A 15642-nucleotide genomic window follows, 5' to 3' on the forward strand; every position below is an offset into this window, starting at 1 on the left:
CTGAATCACTGCGATTCATTGAAACCGAGGCCGCGGCCTAGGCCATGGCTTTGTCCATAGCTTTTTGTCTCTTCCCTTTGCTTTAGGGGATTCGCATAGGAATTGAATCACTGTCCGCCATTGCCGCGGCTTGAGCAAAGGACAAAGAGGAATTCCATCTTCTGCCAAAAACCATAATTCAGTGATCTCGGAAGAACTCGTGATGTATCTACAATGTTCATTGCGATTGATTCGAAGACGTTCTGAAAGTAGTGTTTAGCACGTGTTTGGTCCGAAGCCCACGAAGCCGTTTGCGGCGTCGAAGGTGATCTGGATTCCCTCCTGCTGTATGTTTCCCATGATCGACAGCCCCGACGTCGACGGCGCGAAGGCGAAGCAGAACCTCCCGGCGTCGTCCACTGGGATCAGGAAGTTCCGCGCCGGCAGCGTCAGTATCGCCCCCCCGGCGAAGTAGAAGGACACGGTCGGGACCCGCACGCTCTCGTACCCGCTCAGGTCGTAGCACGTGTCGAAGATTGAGGTCGCCGGCGCCCGTGGTAGCCCCGCCGTGGCGCTGGCGAAGGCGTCCCGCAGCGCGGCGTAGGCCGTGGGCGGCAGGCGGGTGACTGCTGTTCCGGTGTCCATCACGACCCCGCCCTCGCCCTCTTCGGAGAGACGGAAGACGTCCTCCCGCACAGGCAGCCGCCAGCCGCCGACGCCGAGGCCGAGGAGGCGAACGTAGTAGAAGCTCGGCGCTCGGAGGTTGCGGGTTAGGGGGACCCAAACGGCCCCCACCGGCACGGCTGACGTCCGGCCGAAGATTAATGACCCGCCGGCGGCGGCGCCGCCGCCACGGCTGGCGAGGCAGTAGCTGAAGGCGCCGCCAGCCTGGCCGCCGAGCTGGCCGACGAAGGACATCGGCCCCCAGCCAAGCCCCAGCAAGCCGGCGGCGCCGACGAAGAGGCCGCGGTTACTGTGGCCACACCCGATGGCCACGTCACGCACCGCGACGTTGCCGAACGTCAGCGTCTCCAGGGCGAGGGTGCCCCTCGTGTAGGACCCGTCGCTGTAGGACACCTCATAGCGGCAGTCGCCGGCGTAGCAGCCGGATTCACCGGAGACGAGGAAGCCGCAGATGGGGGAGCCGCAGGCGACCCTCGCGAAGGAGGCTGACTCTGCCGGGTCGAACACCGGGTCGGACTGAGCGTAGCATTGCGCGCAGGGGCGGCATTGGATCCACACGATGTCGCTGCCGGAGTCGACCACCATGTACTGGTCCCGTGGCGGGACGCCGACGCCGACCCGGACAAAAAACTCGCCGCTCCCCTGCTCAAGACCGGAGACCACCTCCGAGCCGAAGTCGTCAACATGGTATCCTCCGAGACGTCGATAGAGGAAGGCAAGGCGGTGGGCGTCTCGTTGCAAGCGGTGGTCTAGGCGGTGGCGCCGATCAGAGAAGTTGCGGCCGGAGATCGCGTCTCGGTGAAGCAAGTCCAGCGAAAGCTTACCGTTGTTGGCCGGGTTGGGAAGGCGGTGGTGGTGCCCGGCGGCGGCGAGGTCTCGGAGATGAACGAGATGGAATTCAGTGGCGCCGGCGATGAAGAGACCCAAGTGAAGTAATACTAAAAACAGAGGCGTAGCAGAGGACGCGACCATGGCTGTGCTCAGTGGCGCAGTGAAGACAGAAACAGAGGCAGAAGCTGAATTTATTATTGCTGGCGTGCTTCTGTAACCTAATATTTCTGCACGACTTCCATTTAAAATAATCTTTCGATCGAAATCCAACATTTGAACCATCGTTGTGGACTTGTAGCTTTCAGTGACCTACTTTTCAGCAAAAGACAGAGGGAGAACGAGCTCTTGGTTCGAAGCAGATTACAACTTGGATTGGAGATGGTAAAAGATGATCTTAACCTGAAAACAATGAATCACTAAATCAAATGAACTAATCGGTGGAGAAGGCGCCAAAGGAGTTGAAATATAAAAAGAGGGGACAGATTGAGCGAAGCAGAGGACCACTCTACAACCTACTTTGGATTCATGCTGAACTAGTGCACTTGCGTGTGTGTTTGTGCAAGGCCTTGTTCTTAATGGCTTCACACTCAGCATGCTCTAAACAGACAAAGCAATGCCATAAAGATGACGAAGAAACAGATTTTCTTCTGATTTATCGCTTAAAAGAAAGAACTTGCCTTTTTACCATTCCCTTCAAATGAGTGTTCCTTTTGTTTAAGTATTTTGCAGAGATGATGTAGCCATTAAAATAACTCGAGCTTTTAGGTAATTGAGTGACCTTCTTAGTTGAAAAGCCTAGCTAGTTCACAGATCAGTGAAGTGTATATGATGCATCCACTTGTTTTTCCTGTTCATCTTTTTGTTTGTCTAGAATTTGGTCAAAAAGTTGCAAGTTGAAAGTATGAGAAGTTGTTCAGAATGCAACAAGAAATCAACTGTTGAATTTTATTTCTCTGTTAGATTATTAGATGATGGACTTAACACACGATCTTTATCATTAAGAATTAAATCTAATATTTTTTGATTGGATGTGCTTACATGTTAGGTTATACACACACCATCTTTGTCATTAAGGATTAAACCCAATATATGTTTAATTATGAATTTGATTTAATGGACACGGAGTATGTGTGTAAAAACTAGTTAATCCATTTTTTATTATTATGAATTGGGCTGATAATGAAAATGAGTTCTAAGGTGATATATATGGTTGGGGTTCTGACCTCTAACTCTGAGAGCGTCCACCTCCCACTATGAATTGATAAGGTCAAAAAATATTCCTCTCATAGTGATAGGAGGTTTTTCGGTTTAATTAAAGAAGCGGCTTTATGATTATGGAGCCGTTCCTCAATTTTTTATATTAAAATATTTTTTTAATATTTATTTAAAAAAACATACAATGGCTAATAAAATTTGCCGTTGTAAGTCGTCGAACAACGGCTAAAAAGCTATTGCCTAACGGTTAAATTTAATTTTTTAAATTAAAAAAATTATAAATTTATGATCGATTTTATTTTTTTTCATTTATCTCATCGTTATCTTCGGTTTCTATTTCTTATTCCACAACGCTCTATTTCTTTTAACCATAAAAATATCTTGATTTATTCCAAATGACTGAAAATCTAGATTGATCCACACTCCATGAATTCTGGAGAAATGAATTGGCGAAAGATGCAGATGATATATTATCCTGTCCGATATCTGAGTCAGATGGACCGCCGGGTGAGGTGTGTTGGAGTGTATACTGAAAGCCTAAGCTTTGTAAACATTCATTATGAATAAAGAATCACATTTGGTCAAATTGTCTACATTTAATTGTAGTTGTTCAATTAATTTATATTATAGAAAACATAGTATGTGGTGTCACATGCAGAAGATAATGTTATCAGTACCTTATAAATTATAAACAGTAGCTCACGATCAAAATGGAAAGGAACAAACCATTAGAAGGTCGTAGTGTAATTAGGTATTAGTTTATCTTGACTATATAATTACACTAGTACACTCAGAGTGTATTGAGTAGGACCATTTGAGGTCGTTTATTTTATACTGACTTTATAAAGGAACAAAGACCTCAGTTATTATGGAAGTATGTGCTCTTAATCCTAATATAATAACAAGCACATATATTTGATATTTATTTCTTTAATTTATCAATGAGTGAGATTTAGTTCGATGAATCAATAAACCCGATAAGTTGGGAAATGATATCACTTATAGTGTGTGTTGTTGATTATAGAAGAAAACTGTGTCCTAGAGATACTAGGTTGATAATGTCCTCAAGAGGAGCTCATAAGGATTGTCATGTTAAACCCTGCAGGTGGACTTAGTCCGACATGATGATAAGGTTGAGTGGTACTACTCTTGGACTAAGATATTAATTAAATGAGTTGTCAGTAACTCACTTAATTAGTGGACATTCGATATCTTAAACACAGGGAGACTAACACACTCATAATAAGAAGGAGCCCAAAAATGTAATTTGGGATTGGTGCGGTAGTTCAATAATAGTTCTCTAGTGGAATGAATTATTATTGATAAAATTAAGTTGTGTGTTCGGGGCGAACACGGGATGCTTAATTTTATCGGGAGACCAAAACCAATTCCTCCTCTCGGTCCCTATCGTAGCCTCTTATTTATAGAGTACTATACCTACCTATACCCACCTTCTATACCCACCAATAGGGGGCCGGCCAAGCTAGCTTGGGAACCAAGCTAGGGCTGGCCTAGGTATAAATTGGGGTGGCCGACCCTAGCTTGAACCTAAGCTAGTGGGGGTCGGCCAAATTAAATTAAAAAAGAATTTTAATTTTAATTTTTATTATGTGGAAGAAATAATTTATTAAAGAGAATTAAAATTAAAATATCTCTCTTGTAAAAGATCTATAAAAGATTAAAGAAAGAGATTAGATCTCTTTCCTTATTTGTAGATTGGTGAGATATTTTATTTTCTCTTTAAAATTATCCACATGTTGATAAAATTAAAATTATAGAAATTTCTTTTTATCAAACATGAAGAGATTTTTAAAGAAAAATTTTAATTTTAAAATTTCCGGAAACAAATTAGGAAGTTTTAATTGTTGATTAAAACTTGTCTAATTTATCTCTTTTAATGTGGCCGTCCATTAGAGATTAATTGGGGAAATTTTATTTTATTTTTCTCAATTAAATCATGTCAAGGGAATTAAGAAAATTTTATTGTAATTAAATTTCCTAATTTGCCTAGGCCAAGGAATATAAAAGAAGGGGTGAGGGTGCCTTCATGAGATACAACCTCTATTATTTCTCTCCCTCTTTTATTCCTTGGAGTGGCCGGCCATCCTCTTCCTCTCTCCCTCTTTGTGGTGGCCGAAACTCTCAAAGGCTTGGAGCTCTTGTGGCGGCCGGATACTACTTGGAGAAGAAGAAGAAGAAGAAGGAGAGAAAGCTAGCATCTCTTGGAGCTTGGTTGGTGTTTTGTTCTTCATCCTTGGTTAAGCTTTTTGTGGCCGAACCTAGCTAGGAGGAGAAGAAGGTGGCTGGTGGTTTCTCATCTCGGAAGATCGTTGCCCACACAACGTCCGAGGTTAGAAGAGGAATACGGTAGAAGATCAAGAGGTTTTTCTACAATGTATAACTAGTAATTTTTCTTTCCGCATCATACTAATTATTTATGGAAATAATACCAAATACAAGAGGCTTACGATTCTAGAATTTCGAATATGTTTTTCGATGTTGTGTTCTTTTGTTTTTTTCTTTTCCTTGTGATTTGATTGTTCTTTTCGGTTAACCTAAAGTTATTTTAGGAAATTAAATATTAGATTTCTATAAAAGGTTTTGTCTAGTCGGTGGTGGTTGCTCCCATATCCAAGAAGGCCGTGTGCCTCGCCACGTCAGTACTGGGAACCAATTATGGAAATTAATATTTAATGGAATTAATAACTTAAGGTGATTTGGGTCGAACGTGTTAAGTTCCGCAGGAGATCCAAGTCAAAACCTAAAAGAACAAATAGATTAAGTTTTGGATCAAACGTGTTAAGTTCCGCAGGCGATCCAAAATTTAATTTAAAAGAACACATGGTAGCTAGAAAAAGGTTCAGATCTTTGTACAAAATTTTTGTACAGTGGAACCTCTAGGCTTTCCGAGTAGCAACCAACAAGGTGGATAGAATGTTGACCGAGTCACGATATCCCGGAGGAGGGTGTGCTGAGATGACTTCTATGTTGACCAAGTCTTCAAAAGTCTCCTGGTCAACGATACCTGCAGCCAGCGACCGGGTCACCCCGGTCTTTGGTACCCCGAGGCTCGAGGCAGATCCAACGAATATATGAGTGACAGGTGAATAATATAATAATGAGATAAATGAGGGACGAGTACGGAAAACGTACCCTGGCCCAAGGGGTGCCCTCGGATGGGACGCTGCTCGAGTTGTCGTGACCTGAAAGAGTAGGCAAAAGGGAGTCGGATGTGGAGCTGGGTCTGGCGGCACGGAGCCGAACGCGTTCTGGATTCGGAAGACGATACATGGACTGGGAAGCGAGATCAGCACGCAGGCCGGGACACGAGATCGGCACGCAGACCGGGACACGAGATCGGCACACAGGCCGAGACACAAGATCGGCACGCAGATCGAGCCACGAGCTCGACATGCAGGTCGGGACACGAGATCGGGACGCAGCCCGAAACACGAGAACGACACGCAGGCCGGGACACGACACACATATAGGAGCAGCGCTAAGGTGGAACACAATGTACAAGCCACATCGGCACAAGGTTGGAACACAATAACGACACACAGGCCGGGAACGCAACATTGGCACCTAGGTCAGAGGCATACAACGACGAGGAAGCTACACCGGATGAGTGTCCGAGTCTTAACGACAACACTAACCAGCCATAATGCGGAAGGGGCAACTGCCGCAGCGTGAAAGGCATGACTGTAGGGGGGTAGCCGGGGCGCCCCTAAGTGCTGAAGCGAGTCGAGATGGTCGGATATAGTGCTGAGAGGTGCAGACGACGAAGGAGACGAGGTGGGGAGTGGCACTTCGTTGCTGGATGCGCTGGTAGTTGCCAAGGAGGGAGGAAGAGGAGAAGAGGAGGCGGATCTGTGGCCAGCTTCGCGAGGAGAAGGAAGAAGGAAGAAAGGTGGGCGGCCTGTTCGGTGGCTGTGTCGCGAGGAGGAAGAGAACATGGGCCGGTCTCTCCCGCGGCAGCGTTGCGAGGGGGACGAGTCCAGCAGCGGCGTCGCGAGAAGAAGGAAGAAGAAGGGTGCGGTGCTGTAGCCGGCGTCGCGAGGAGAAGGAAGAGGAAGGTCCCATCTGGAGCCGAGTGAAAAGACCCCTATGCCCCTCCTCCCCCTTCTAATTTCTCCTCTACCCCTAAGATATATCCACATCACAAGCCTCCCCTTCAAGTATAGTTGAAGGAGGCGCAAGTTTGACTGACTAGATCAAGCCCAATGTAAAACAGAATTGCTATTGAACGCAAACTCATATCACTGGGCTTGTTTTATAACGTTGGACGAATGCTGCAAACGACGAGTGCCTGACAGAGCTACGAAAAGAATAAGTGCTGACCGAGCGACAAAAGAAATATCGAACGAGTGTCGAAAGAACGATCTGACGAATGTCGAGCTATATCGAGCAGACGATCGAGAGATGTTGAGTAAAACGATTGAGCGACAATAAATCACGATCGGGCCACCGAAAAAATATCGACCGAGCGATAGTAAATCATGATCGGGCATAGAGAGAATGATGAATGAGCAGAGCCGTGAGCGCTACAGAGAAAAATACTAATCTAGAGTCAATAAATCGCGATCGGGCAATAGAGAGAATGATGAATGAGCAGAGTCGTGAGCGCTATAGAGAAAAATACTGATCGAGCGTCAATAAATCGTGACCGGACAATAGAGAGAATGATGGACGAGCAGAGCTGTGAGCGCGACCGAGAAAAATACTGTCCGAGCATCAATAAATCGCGACCGAGTGATCGAGAATACTGGACGAGCAGAGCCGTGAGCGAGACCGAGAAAAATACTGATTGAGCGTCAATAAATCACGACCGGGCAATAGAGAGAATGATGGACGAGCAGAGCCATGAGCGCGACTGAGAAAAATACTGACCGAGTGTCAATAAATCATGATCGGGCAATAGAGAGAATGATGGACGAGCAGAGCCATGAGCGCGACTGAGAAAAATACTGACCGAGCGTCAATAAATCGCGACCGGGCAATAGAGAGAATGATGGACGAGCAGAGCTGTGAGCGCGACTGAGAAAATACCGACCGAGCAATAGTAAATCGCGACCGGGTGATCGAGAATGCTGAGCGATGCAAAGCGAACGATCGAGCAGATGGCCAAGCGACACTGATCGGTCAACTCGGAGAAGGCCGATCGGGTGATTGAACGAATGCCGAGCGGGCATAGAGCCTGTGCGCTGGATAGACACAGAGCCTATGAGATCAAATGAGAATGGGAGAAAAGACTCTGTGAACCAAAACGAGCGGCGATCTCGAAAGACTGAAAGCGATCCATAGCGGAGCTTGGGGATCGGGCATTAACTTGAGCGGAGCCTGTGGATGGAGCGCGAACGGGAGCCGAACAATCAGGCATTTATACGCATGCTAAGTGAGGAAAGCGGGTATCGACTGAATAAGAAAATGCGAGGTAAAGCGATGAGCGAGACGTGAGGGGCGAGTTCCGGGCAAAGCGGTGAGGCAAGAGCGATGAGTTCCGGGTAGAGAAACAATTGAGACATAAATGGTGAGTGTCCTGTAGAGAGGCAAGTGAGTCATAAACGATGAGTGCCGGACAGAGCGACGAATGAGCGATGAGCGCCGACTAAGCAACAACGGTGAGCGAAAATGCAAACTGAGAGTGCCGGGCAGGGTGACAAGTGAATCCAGTGTGATGAGCATTGGTCAGAGCGACAAGTGGGCAGTGAGTGCCGACCGAGCAACAACGGTGAGCAAAAATGTGAACTGAGAGTGTCGGGCAGGGCAACAAGTGAATCCAGTGTGATGAGTGCCGGTCAGAGCGACAAGTGGGCAGTAAGTGCCGACCGAGAGGTCGTTGGGCGTGAGAGCATGCTCACTTATAACTCGCACTGAGACGAAGTCTGGGACCTGACCTGCCGGTCGTTGGGCGTGAGAGCATGCTCACTTATAACTCGCACTAAGGCGAGAGTCTGAGACCTCAGACCCGACCTGCCGGTTGTTGGGCATGAGAGTATGCTCACTTATAACTCGCACTGAGGCAAGAGTCTAGAGGCGTGAGAGCATGCTCACTTATAACTCACACTGGGGCGAGAGTCTGGGACTCGACCTGCCGGTCGTTGGGCGTGAGAGCATGCTGTTACGTTCCGCAAGTGTACGAAAATGTCGCAAGTAATATAAAAGATTATCGTATCCACATGGACTGGAATAAGCACTAGAAATATCTCAAAGCGAATTAGCTAAACAACTAATCAATTGGTTTCAAATGCTAAGGATGAAAAACAAATCTAAAATGAAAGATTAACAAACAAGAGTTTGGGGTTTGAGTTATGATAAAGGGAGGTTCTAGGAGTTTTGGTTTCTTTGTAAGATCTCTTGAATGTATATGGTTTACCAATTCTTATTTCTCAATTGTCTAATATTTGTAGAAGGTTGCCGGTTCTCTCTTACAATAGATAACCGGCTTAGGACTGAAAAATGTACCTAAATGTGATCAATTAGATATGAACCTATGTTGTCCTTACACAGGATTGCACCTATTACTATGCTTCCCTCGGATATCAACATAGAAGTTCATAGCTTCTTAACCTATAAAGATACAAGGATTGAATCATAAAATCTATCCTACCCTCTTGAATATTCTTATTTCCCCTTCAAGGTTATCCCTCAAACGTCCTTACACGGGCTTGCACCTGTCACGTGGATCCCTCAGAAAATCGAGTGAGAGTTAATCTCTACAAAGTCTATAAGATATCCAAACAATCAATCAAGAATGAGAATTAAGCCCTAATCACAATGAATCATTCAAGATCCAATCGATACAAACTAGGCAACATCATAGAAACAAAGAAATGGCAAATCCACAAGAGTTTACATCAATTTATCTCACAAATACTCCCTCCATCCTAGAACAAAAAGATCTACTCCATAAAACGAAGAAAGAAAACCAAAGATAAGAAGATTACAAGCATTTCTTCAATCCCGATCCAAGAAGAGGAGAGAAAGAAAACTTATCTACAATATAGCTCCATCTTCGGATCCAATCCTCGCTCTCGGAGTCGAATTCGCCAAGATCTCATTTTAGATCGCCCAAAAATCCTCCCAAGAATGGGAGGAATCCACCAAATCTTGCTTTCTCCCAAAGGGGAGAAGATCCCCTTTCAAATCTTCAAAGAGGCTTTAAATAGAGGGGGGCTTTTGGGCGCCACACGACCCCGAGGCATGGCCGTGTGAGGTTCACACGGCCAGAGCCTTTCCCCTCTCTACCATCCATACACGGCCGTGTGGTGTACACGGCCGTGGACAACTCCCATCAAGACCTCCAAGCACGGTCGTGTAGATCCACACGGCCTGGACTGCCCCAGCTTCTGGAAACCTGGCACGACCGTGTGGTGCACACGACCAAAACACTTTTAAGCGCTGGGAACTTGTACAGCTGTGTGATGCACACGGCCAGGGCCTTCTTGGTCTCTAGAAACCTTACACGGCCATGTAGATCCACACGACCATGTAAGGATTGAACTCTGATTTGCTTCAAAACTTGGCACGGCCGTGTGAGGTTCACACGGCCAGGCCAAGTTCGTTGTATGTTTCTCCTGGTTGACCACACGGCCAGAGCACTCCACCCAGGCAGAGCCGTGTGTAGCACACAGCCAAGTGCTTTCTCCAATGCTTAGCTCATAAGTTTGTCCAAGAATGTAGAATCTTCACCAAATTCGACTCCTGTATACAAAAAATACACAAAAAGCAGATCTCCGAACAAAAAGAGTAAATATGCTAAAAGAAAAGTTGGAAGTATAAAAATGCATAGATCAAGCAAGCTCAAAGTATGTAAATGTGCGTCAAAACATGCATAAAAGTATATAAAATCTACGCACATCACATGCTCACTTATAAATCGCACTGAGACGAGAGTCTAGAGGCGTGAGAGCATGCTCACTTATAACTCGCACTAGGGCGAGAGTCTGGGACTCGACCTGTCGGTCGTTGGGTGTGAGAGCATGCTCACTTATAACTCGCACTGAGACGAGAGTCTGGGACACGACCTGTCGGTCGTTGGGTGTGAGAGTCTGCTCACTTATAACTCGCACTGGGGTGAGAATCTGGAAGTCTGAGTAGGACTTGATCTGGAGACCTGACCAGGGAACAATCTGAAGGCCTGACCAAGAAGCATTCTGGGGGCCTAATCAGGAATTGATCTGGAGGTCTGACCAAGAAGAAATCTGGAAGCCTGACCAGGAAACAATCTGAATGGCTGACCAAGAAGCATTTTGGAGGCCTAATCAGGAATTGATCTGGAGGTCTGACCAAGAACTGATCTGGAGGTCTGACTAAGAACTGATCTGGAGGTCTGACCCAGGCTTGATCTGGAAGTCTGACCAAGACTTGATCTGGAGACCTGACCAGGAATTAGTCTGGAAGCTCGACCGAGAGTTGGTCTGGAAGGTCGACCAAGAGATCGTTAGCGATTCTCCGATCCGAGACCGGTGGTGATACTCTGGTCCGAGACTAGTGACGATAACTCGACCCTGACCGAGGGATGATAAGCCTTAAAATCCATAGAAGCGATGCCCATAGCAATATGAGAGGACAGAGCCTTTATCATACCTGATGGCGAAGTGATGTCAACCGGCTGACTCGAATCCCAAAGGCCCGTACAGCTAGTAAGAGAAATAGTGTCTATCCCTTGACTCCCAAATGTCCACGGAGTTAGGGAGAAGAATAATCTGAGCCCCGACCGTCAAAGGGAGTGAAGCCCATAGCCATATAAGGGAGCAGAGTCCGTAGCAATAGAAGCAGAGCACCGCGGGTAAAGGGAGTAGAGCCTGTAGACTTAAAAAACACGTAAAATAGGTGGAGAATACAAAGTATATAGTAATAATAGAGTGAAGTACATATAGCAGTAAAAGAATGCAGAACCCCATGGCGAAGGGTGTAGAGCCTGTAGCAGTAAGAGGATACAAACCCTCATGGTGAAGGGTGCAGAGCTTGTAGCAGTAAGAGGATGCAGACCCTCATGGTGAAGGGTGCAGAGCCTGTAGTACACCTGATCAGGAAGCTAGGCCCTTGGTCCCTGATTGGAGAGTAAGGCTCCTAGCCTGTAATAAAAAAGTGAGGCCCCTAGATCCTGATCGGGAAGTCGTACTGCGAGTCAATGATCGGGGAGCTGTGTCCCTAGTGTAAAAGCGGGGAGCTGTGCCCCTAGTGTATGAGTGGGGAGCTGGGCCCCTAGTGTCCGATAAAAAATCGAAGGCCCTAGTCTTTGATCAAGTACTAGGCTCTTACTCTCTTATCAGGGAGCTATAGCAGTTCCTATAACAGTAAAAAGGGAGCAAAGCTGGTAACGTACATGATCGGAGAGCCGTGCCAACTGGTTAAGGGTTTGTCTCGGTCCCTTGACTCCCGAATACCCATGGAGTCAGGAAAAAAACATAATTGAAAAACTAACTTGGCGGCCAACTGAAGTTCCACTCGATCCCTCGACTCCCGAATACCAGTGGAGTGAGGGTAGAAGGTAATATGTTCATCGGGATCCTCCGGAACTGTGATAATTGCAGAGAACCTCCCGACGTCGTCCATCTTCACATTCCAGAACAGGTGGAGAAGGTTCTCACAGACGACGCCAAATTTATCCTGTTCAGAATATTGACCGAGTCGCGATGTCCCGGAGGAGGGTATGCTGAGATGACTTCTATGTTGACCAAGTCTTCAAAAGTCTCCTAGTCAACGATACCTGTAGCCTGCGACTGGGTCGCCCCGGTCTCTGGTACCCCGAGGTTTAAGGCAGATCCAACGAATATATGAGTGACAGGTGAATAATATAATAATGAAATAAATGAGGGATGAGTACGGAAAACATACCCTGGCCCAGGGGGGCGCTCTCGGATGGGACGCTGCTCGAGTTGTCGTGACCTGAAAGAGCAGGCAAAAGGGAGTCGGATGTGGAACTGGGTCTGGCATCATGGAGCCGAATGCGGCCTGGATCCGGAAGACGATACACGGACTGGGAAGCGAGATCGGCACGCAGGTCGGGACACGAGATCGGGACACGAGATCAGCATGTAGATTAGGACACGAGATTGGCACACATGCCGAGACACAAGATTGGCACGTAGGCCGAGACATGACACACAGATAAGAGCAACGCTAAGGTGGAACACAATGTACAAGCCACATCGGCACAAGGTTGGAACACAATAACGACACACATGCCGGGAACACAACATTGGCACCCAGGTCAGAGGCATACAACGACGAGGAAGCTACACCGGATGAGCGTCCGAGTCTTAACGACAACACCAACTAGCCATAATGCGGAAGGGGCAACTACTGCGGCATGAAAGGCACGGTTGTAGGGGGGTAGCTGGGGCGCCCCTAAATGCTGAAACAAGTCGAGATGGTCAGATATGGTGCTGAGAGGTGCAGACGACGAAGGAGACGAGGTGGGGAGCGGCGCTTCGTTGCTAGATGCGTTGGTAGTTGCCAAGGAGGGAGGAAGAGGAGAAGAGGAGGCGGATTTGTGGCCGACTTCGCGAGGAGAAGGAAGAAGGAAGAAAGGTGGGCGGCTTGTCCGGTGGCTGTGTCGCGAGGAGGAAGAGAACAGGGGTCGGTCTCTCCCGCGGTAGCGTCGCGAGGGGGAGGAGTCCAGCAGCGACGTCGCAAGAAGAAGGAAGAAGAAGGGTGCGGTGCTGTAGCCGGCGTCGCGAGGAGAAGGAAGAGGAAGGTCCCGTCTGGAGCCGACGGTGAGGTCTTGAAACGAAGAGGAGCTCCTTCTCTCTGTGGCGACGGCCACGGTAAAACCCTGAAGAGAAAAAACCCCCCCATGAACAGTGCCCTCTTTCCCCTTTAATGCCCTACATAGTGAAAAGACCCCTATGCTCTTCCCCCCCTTCTAATTTCTCCTCTACCCCTAGGATATATCCACATCAATATAGATGAATAAAGAATGCTCCGGCTATATGAGTAGCGACAAATCGTACGTCAAAGAGCTCAAAGTTCTTCCGCTAGAATACAGAGGAGAAGGTATTTGAATCAGGATTGTGAAGTTTCAACGATTTCTTCTCTGATGATTCAATATATCCTGATGATATATTACGACATCAATTCCGAATGCAAAAAGAGTTATTCTTTCGTATAGTCGATGCTCTGAAAAATTATTCAGAATATTTTCAATGGAAGGTCGATGCAACGAGGAAAAAAAGTTTGTCGGCACTTCAGAAATGCACAGTGACTATCCATGAATTGACATATGGAGCCCTATTGATCATTATGATGAGTACCTACGGATTGCTGAAACAACTGTCATCTAATGTTTATTCAACTTCTATCGATGTGTAATTGAAGTATTCGGAGCCCAATACTTGAGAAAACCTAATGCTACTGATATCCAACACTTGTTTGAAATGCATGAACAGAGACATAGCTTCCCTGGCATGTTGGGTAGTCTTGATTGTATACATTAAAAATGGGAAAAATTACCTTGTCATTTAGAAATGCTAGTTTACCCGGGGAGATCATGACACCCCAACAATTGTGCTTAAAATCGTTGCATCTTCGAACTTGTGGATATGACATACCTTTTTTGGGATTGTAGGGTCACGTAATGATATCAATGTGGTTAATCACCTTTATTTAACAATGTCTTACAAGTAAATGCACCGAGGTTAATTTTACGATTAACAATACACAATATACAAAAGAATACTATCTAACCGATGTGATCTATCCAGAATGAGTTACTTTCATCAAGAGTTTTCCGTGTTCCCAGGATCCCAAGAGAAAAATATTTAAGGAACGACAGGAGGCCACGAAAAAGGATGTCGAGAGGGAATTTGGGATGCTTCAATCACGATGGGCAATGATAAGAGATCCAGGATGATTTTGGTACAAGGATAATTTGTAGGGCATCATGTATCCTTGTATTATTTTGTACAACATGATTATTGAGAATGAGGGAGATGCAGTAGTCAATTGGTCGGACGATGAAAGAGATCCTCTATTACAAATATTTCAAGACTCCACCCAAGAATTTCAAGAATACATCCGAAAAAATAATGAGCTACGTGATAATCAACTACATCATCAATTCGAGCTGACTTGATTGAGTATATCTAAACACACTACAATTGTAATAAGCGGAAAATAATTTATTAAAAAATACATAAATATTACAATACATATAAGAAATAAAAAATATATATAATAAAAAGTGTGAGACCCATGCAGGAGTTGTTGAGAGATTTTTTGATAGTGTAGAGATATGTGAGATTTTTTACTTTTGACGTAGTGTGGATGTGATAATGAAGGAGCTCTCCAAGAGCTCCAACCATTGTGGATGGAAGATAACCCTTGTTGAGGTTTCTTTTTGGTGACCATCAGGTTGATCTAAAGACATTGAGAAGATGACAATGAACATTAATTCAAAATGGCCCCACCAAAGTTTTTTATGATGATTTTTTTTCTTGACCATGTAATTGATCCTATTGTATATTGTAATATGATTTTTCCTTAAATCGGAGAAGATGGTGTGCTATCTAGGTGACATCAAGGTTGATTGTGGGAAGACTCCTAGCAAGAAGAACTTGGTGCAGCGATCAAGCCTGTGTATCAAATATTGAGAATTCTTAAGAAGTGAACCTCATCCTGTTTGAATTTTCAGTGTAGGAGAACGGGACATTGAATGTAGAATGTAGAGCTGTCATTGTTACCTGAGAAATTGCATTTCTTTTTTTCCTTTTGAATTGATGTGCTTCTAAGATGTAGACATGTTATTTACATTATTGATCATGCAGTTATAGTTTCCTTAAGCTCATTTTCTCTTTTGGTCCTCCATATTATAAATTAATTATGTTCAATATACTTAAGAAAAAAATTGATGGAATAGTTAGGCTGGAAGGATAAGAAATTCCTTTAGGTTTTGAATATCTTGGATCAATTATTTAACAAGAATGG

The 15642-nt window shown here is 45.6% G+C and overlaps 1 protein-coding gene across 1 annotated transcript; it reads right to left on the reverse strand.

The window, feature by feature from the left end:
• Positions 1-159: 159 nt before the first annotated feature.
• LOC122042684 (protein ASPARTIC PROTEASE IN GUARD CELL 2-like) lies at positions 160-1939 on the reverse strand. The gene has a single exon (XM_042602932.1). The coding sequence runs from the start codon at positions 1774-1776 to the stop codon at positions 256-258; it is 1521 nt and encodes a 506-aa protein (XP_042458866.1). The 5' UTR covers positions 1777-1939; the 3' UTR covers positions 160-255.
• Between the last annotated feature and the right edge of the window lie 13703 nt (positions 1940-15642).

The sequence above is a fragment of the Zingiber officinale genome, chromosome 2A (assembly GCF_018446385.1).
Source record: "Zingiber officinale cultivar Zhangliang chromosome 2A, Zo_v1.1, whole genome shotgun sequence".
Taxonomy (NCBI): domain Eukaryota; kingdom Viridiplantae; phylum Streptophyta; class Magnoliopsida; order Zingiberales; family Zingiberaceae; genus Zingiber; species Zingiber officinale.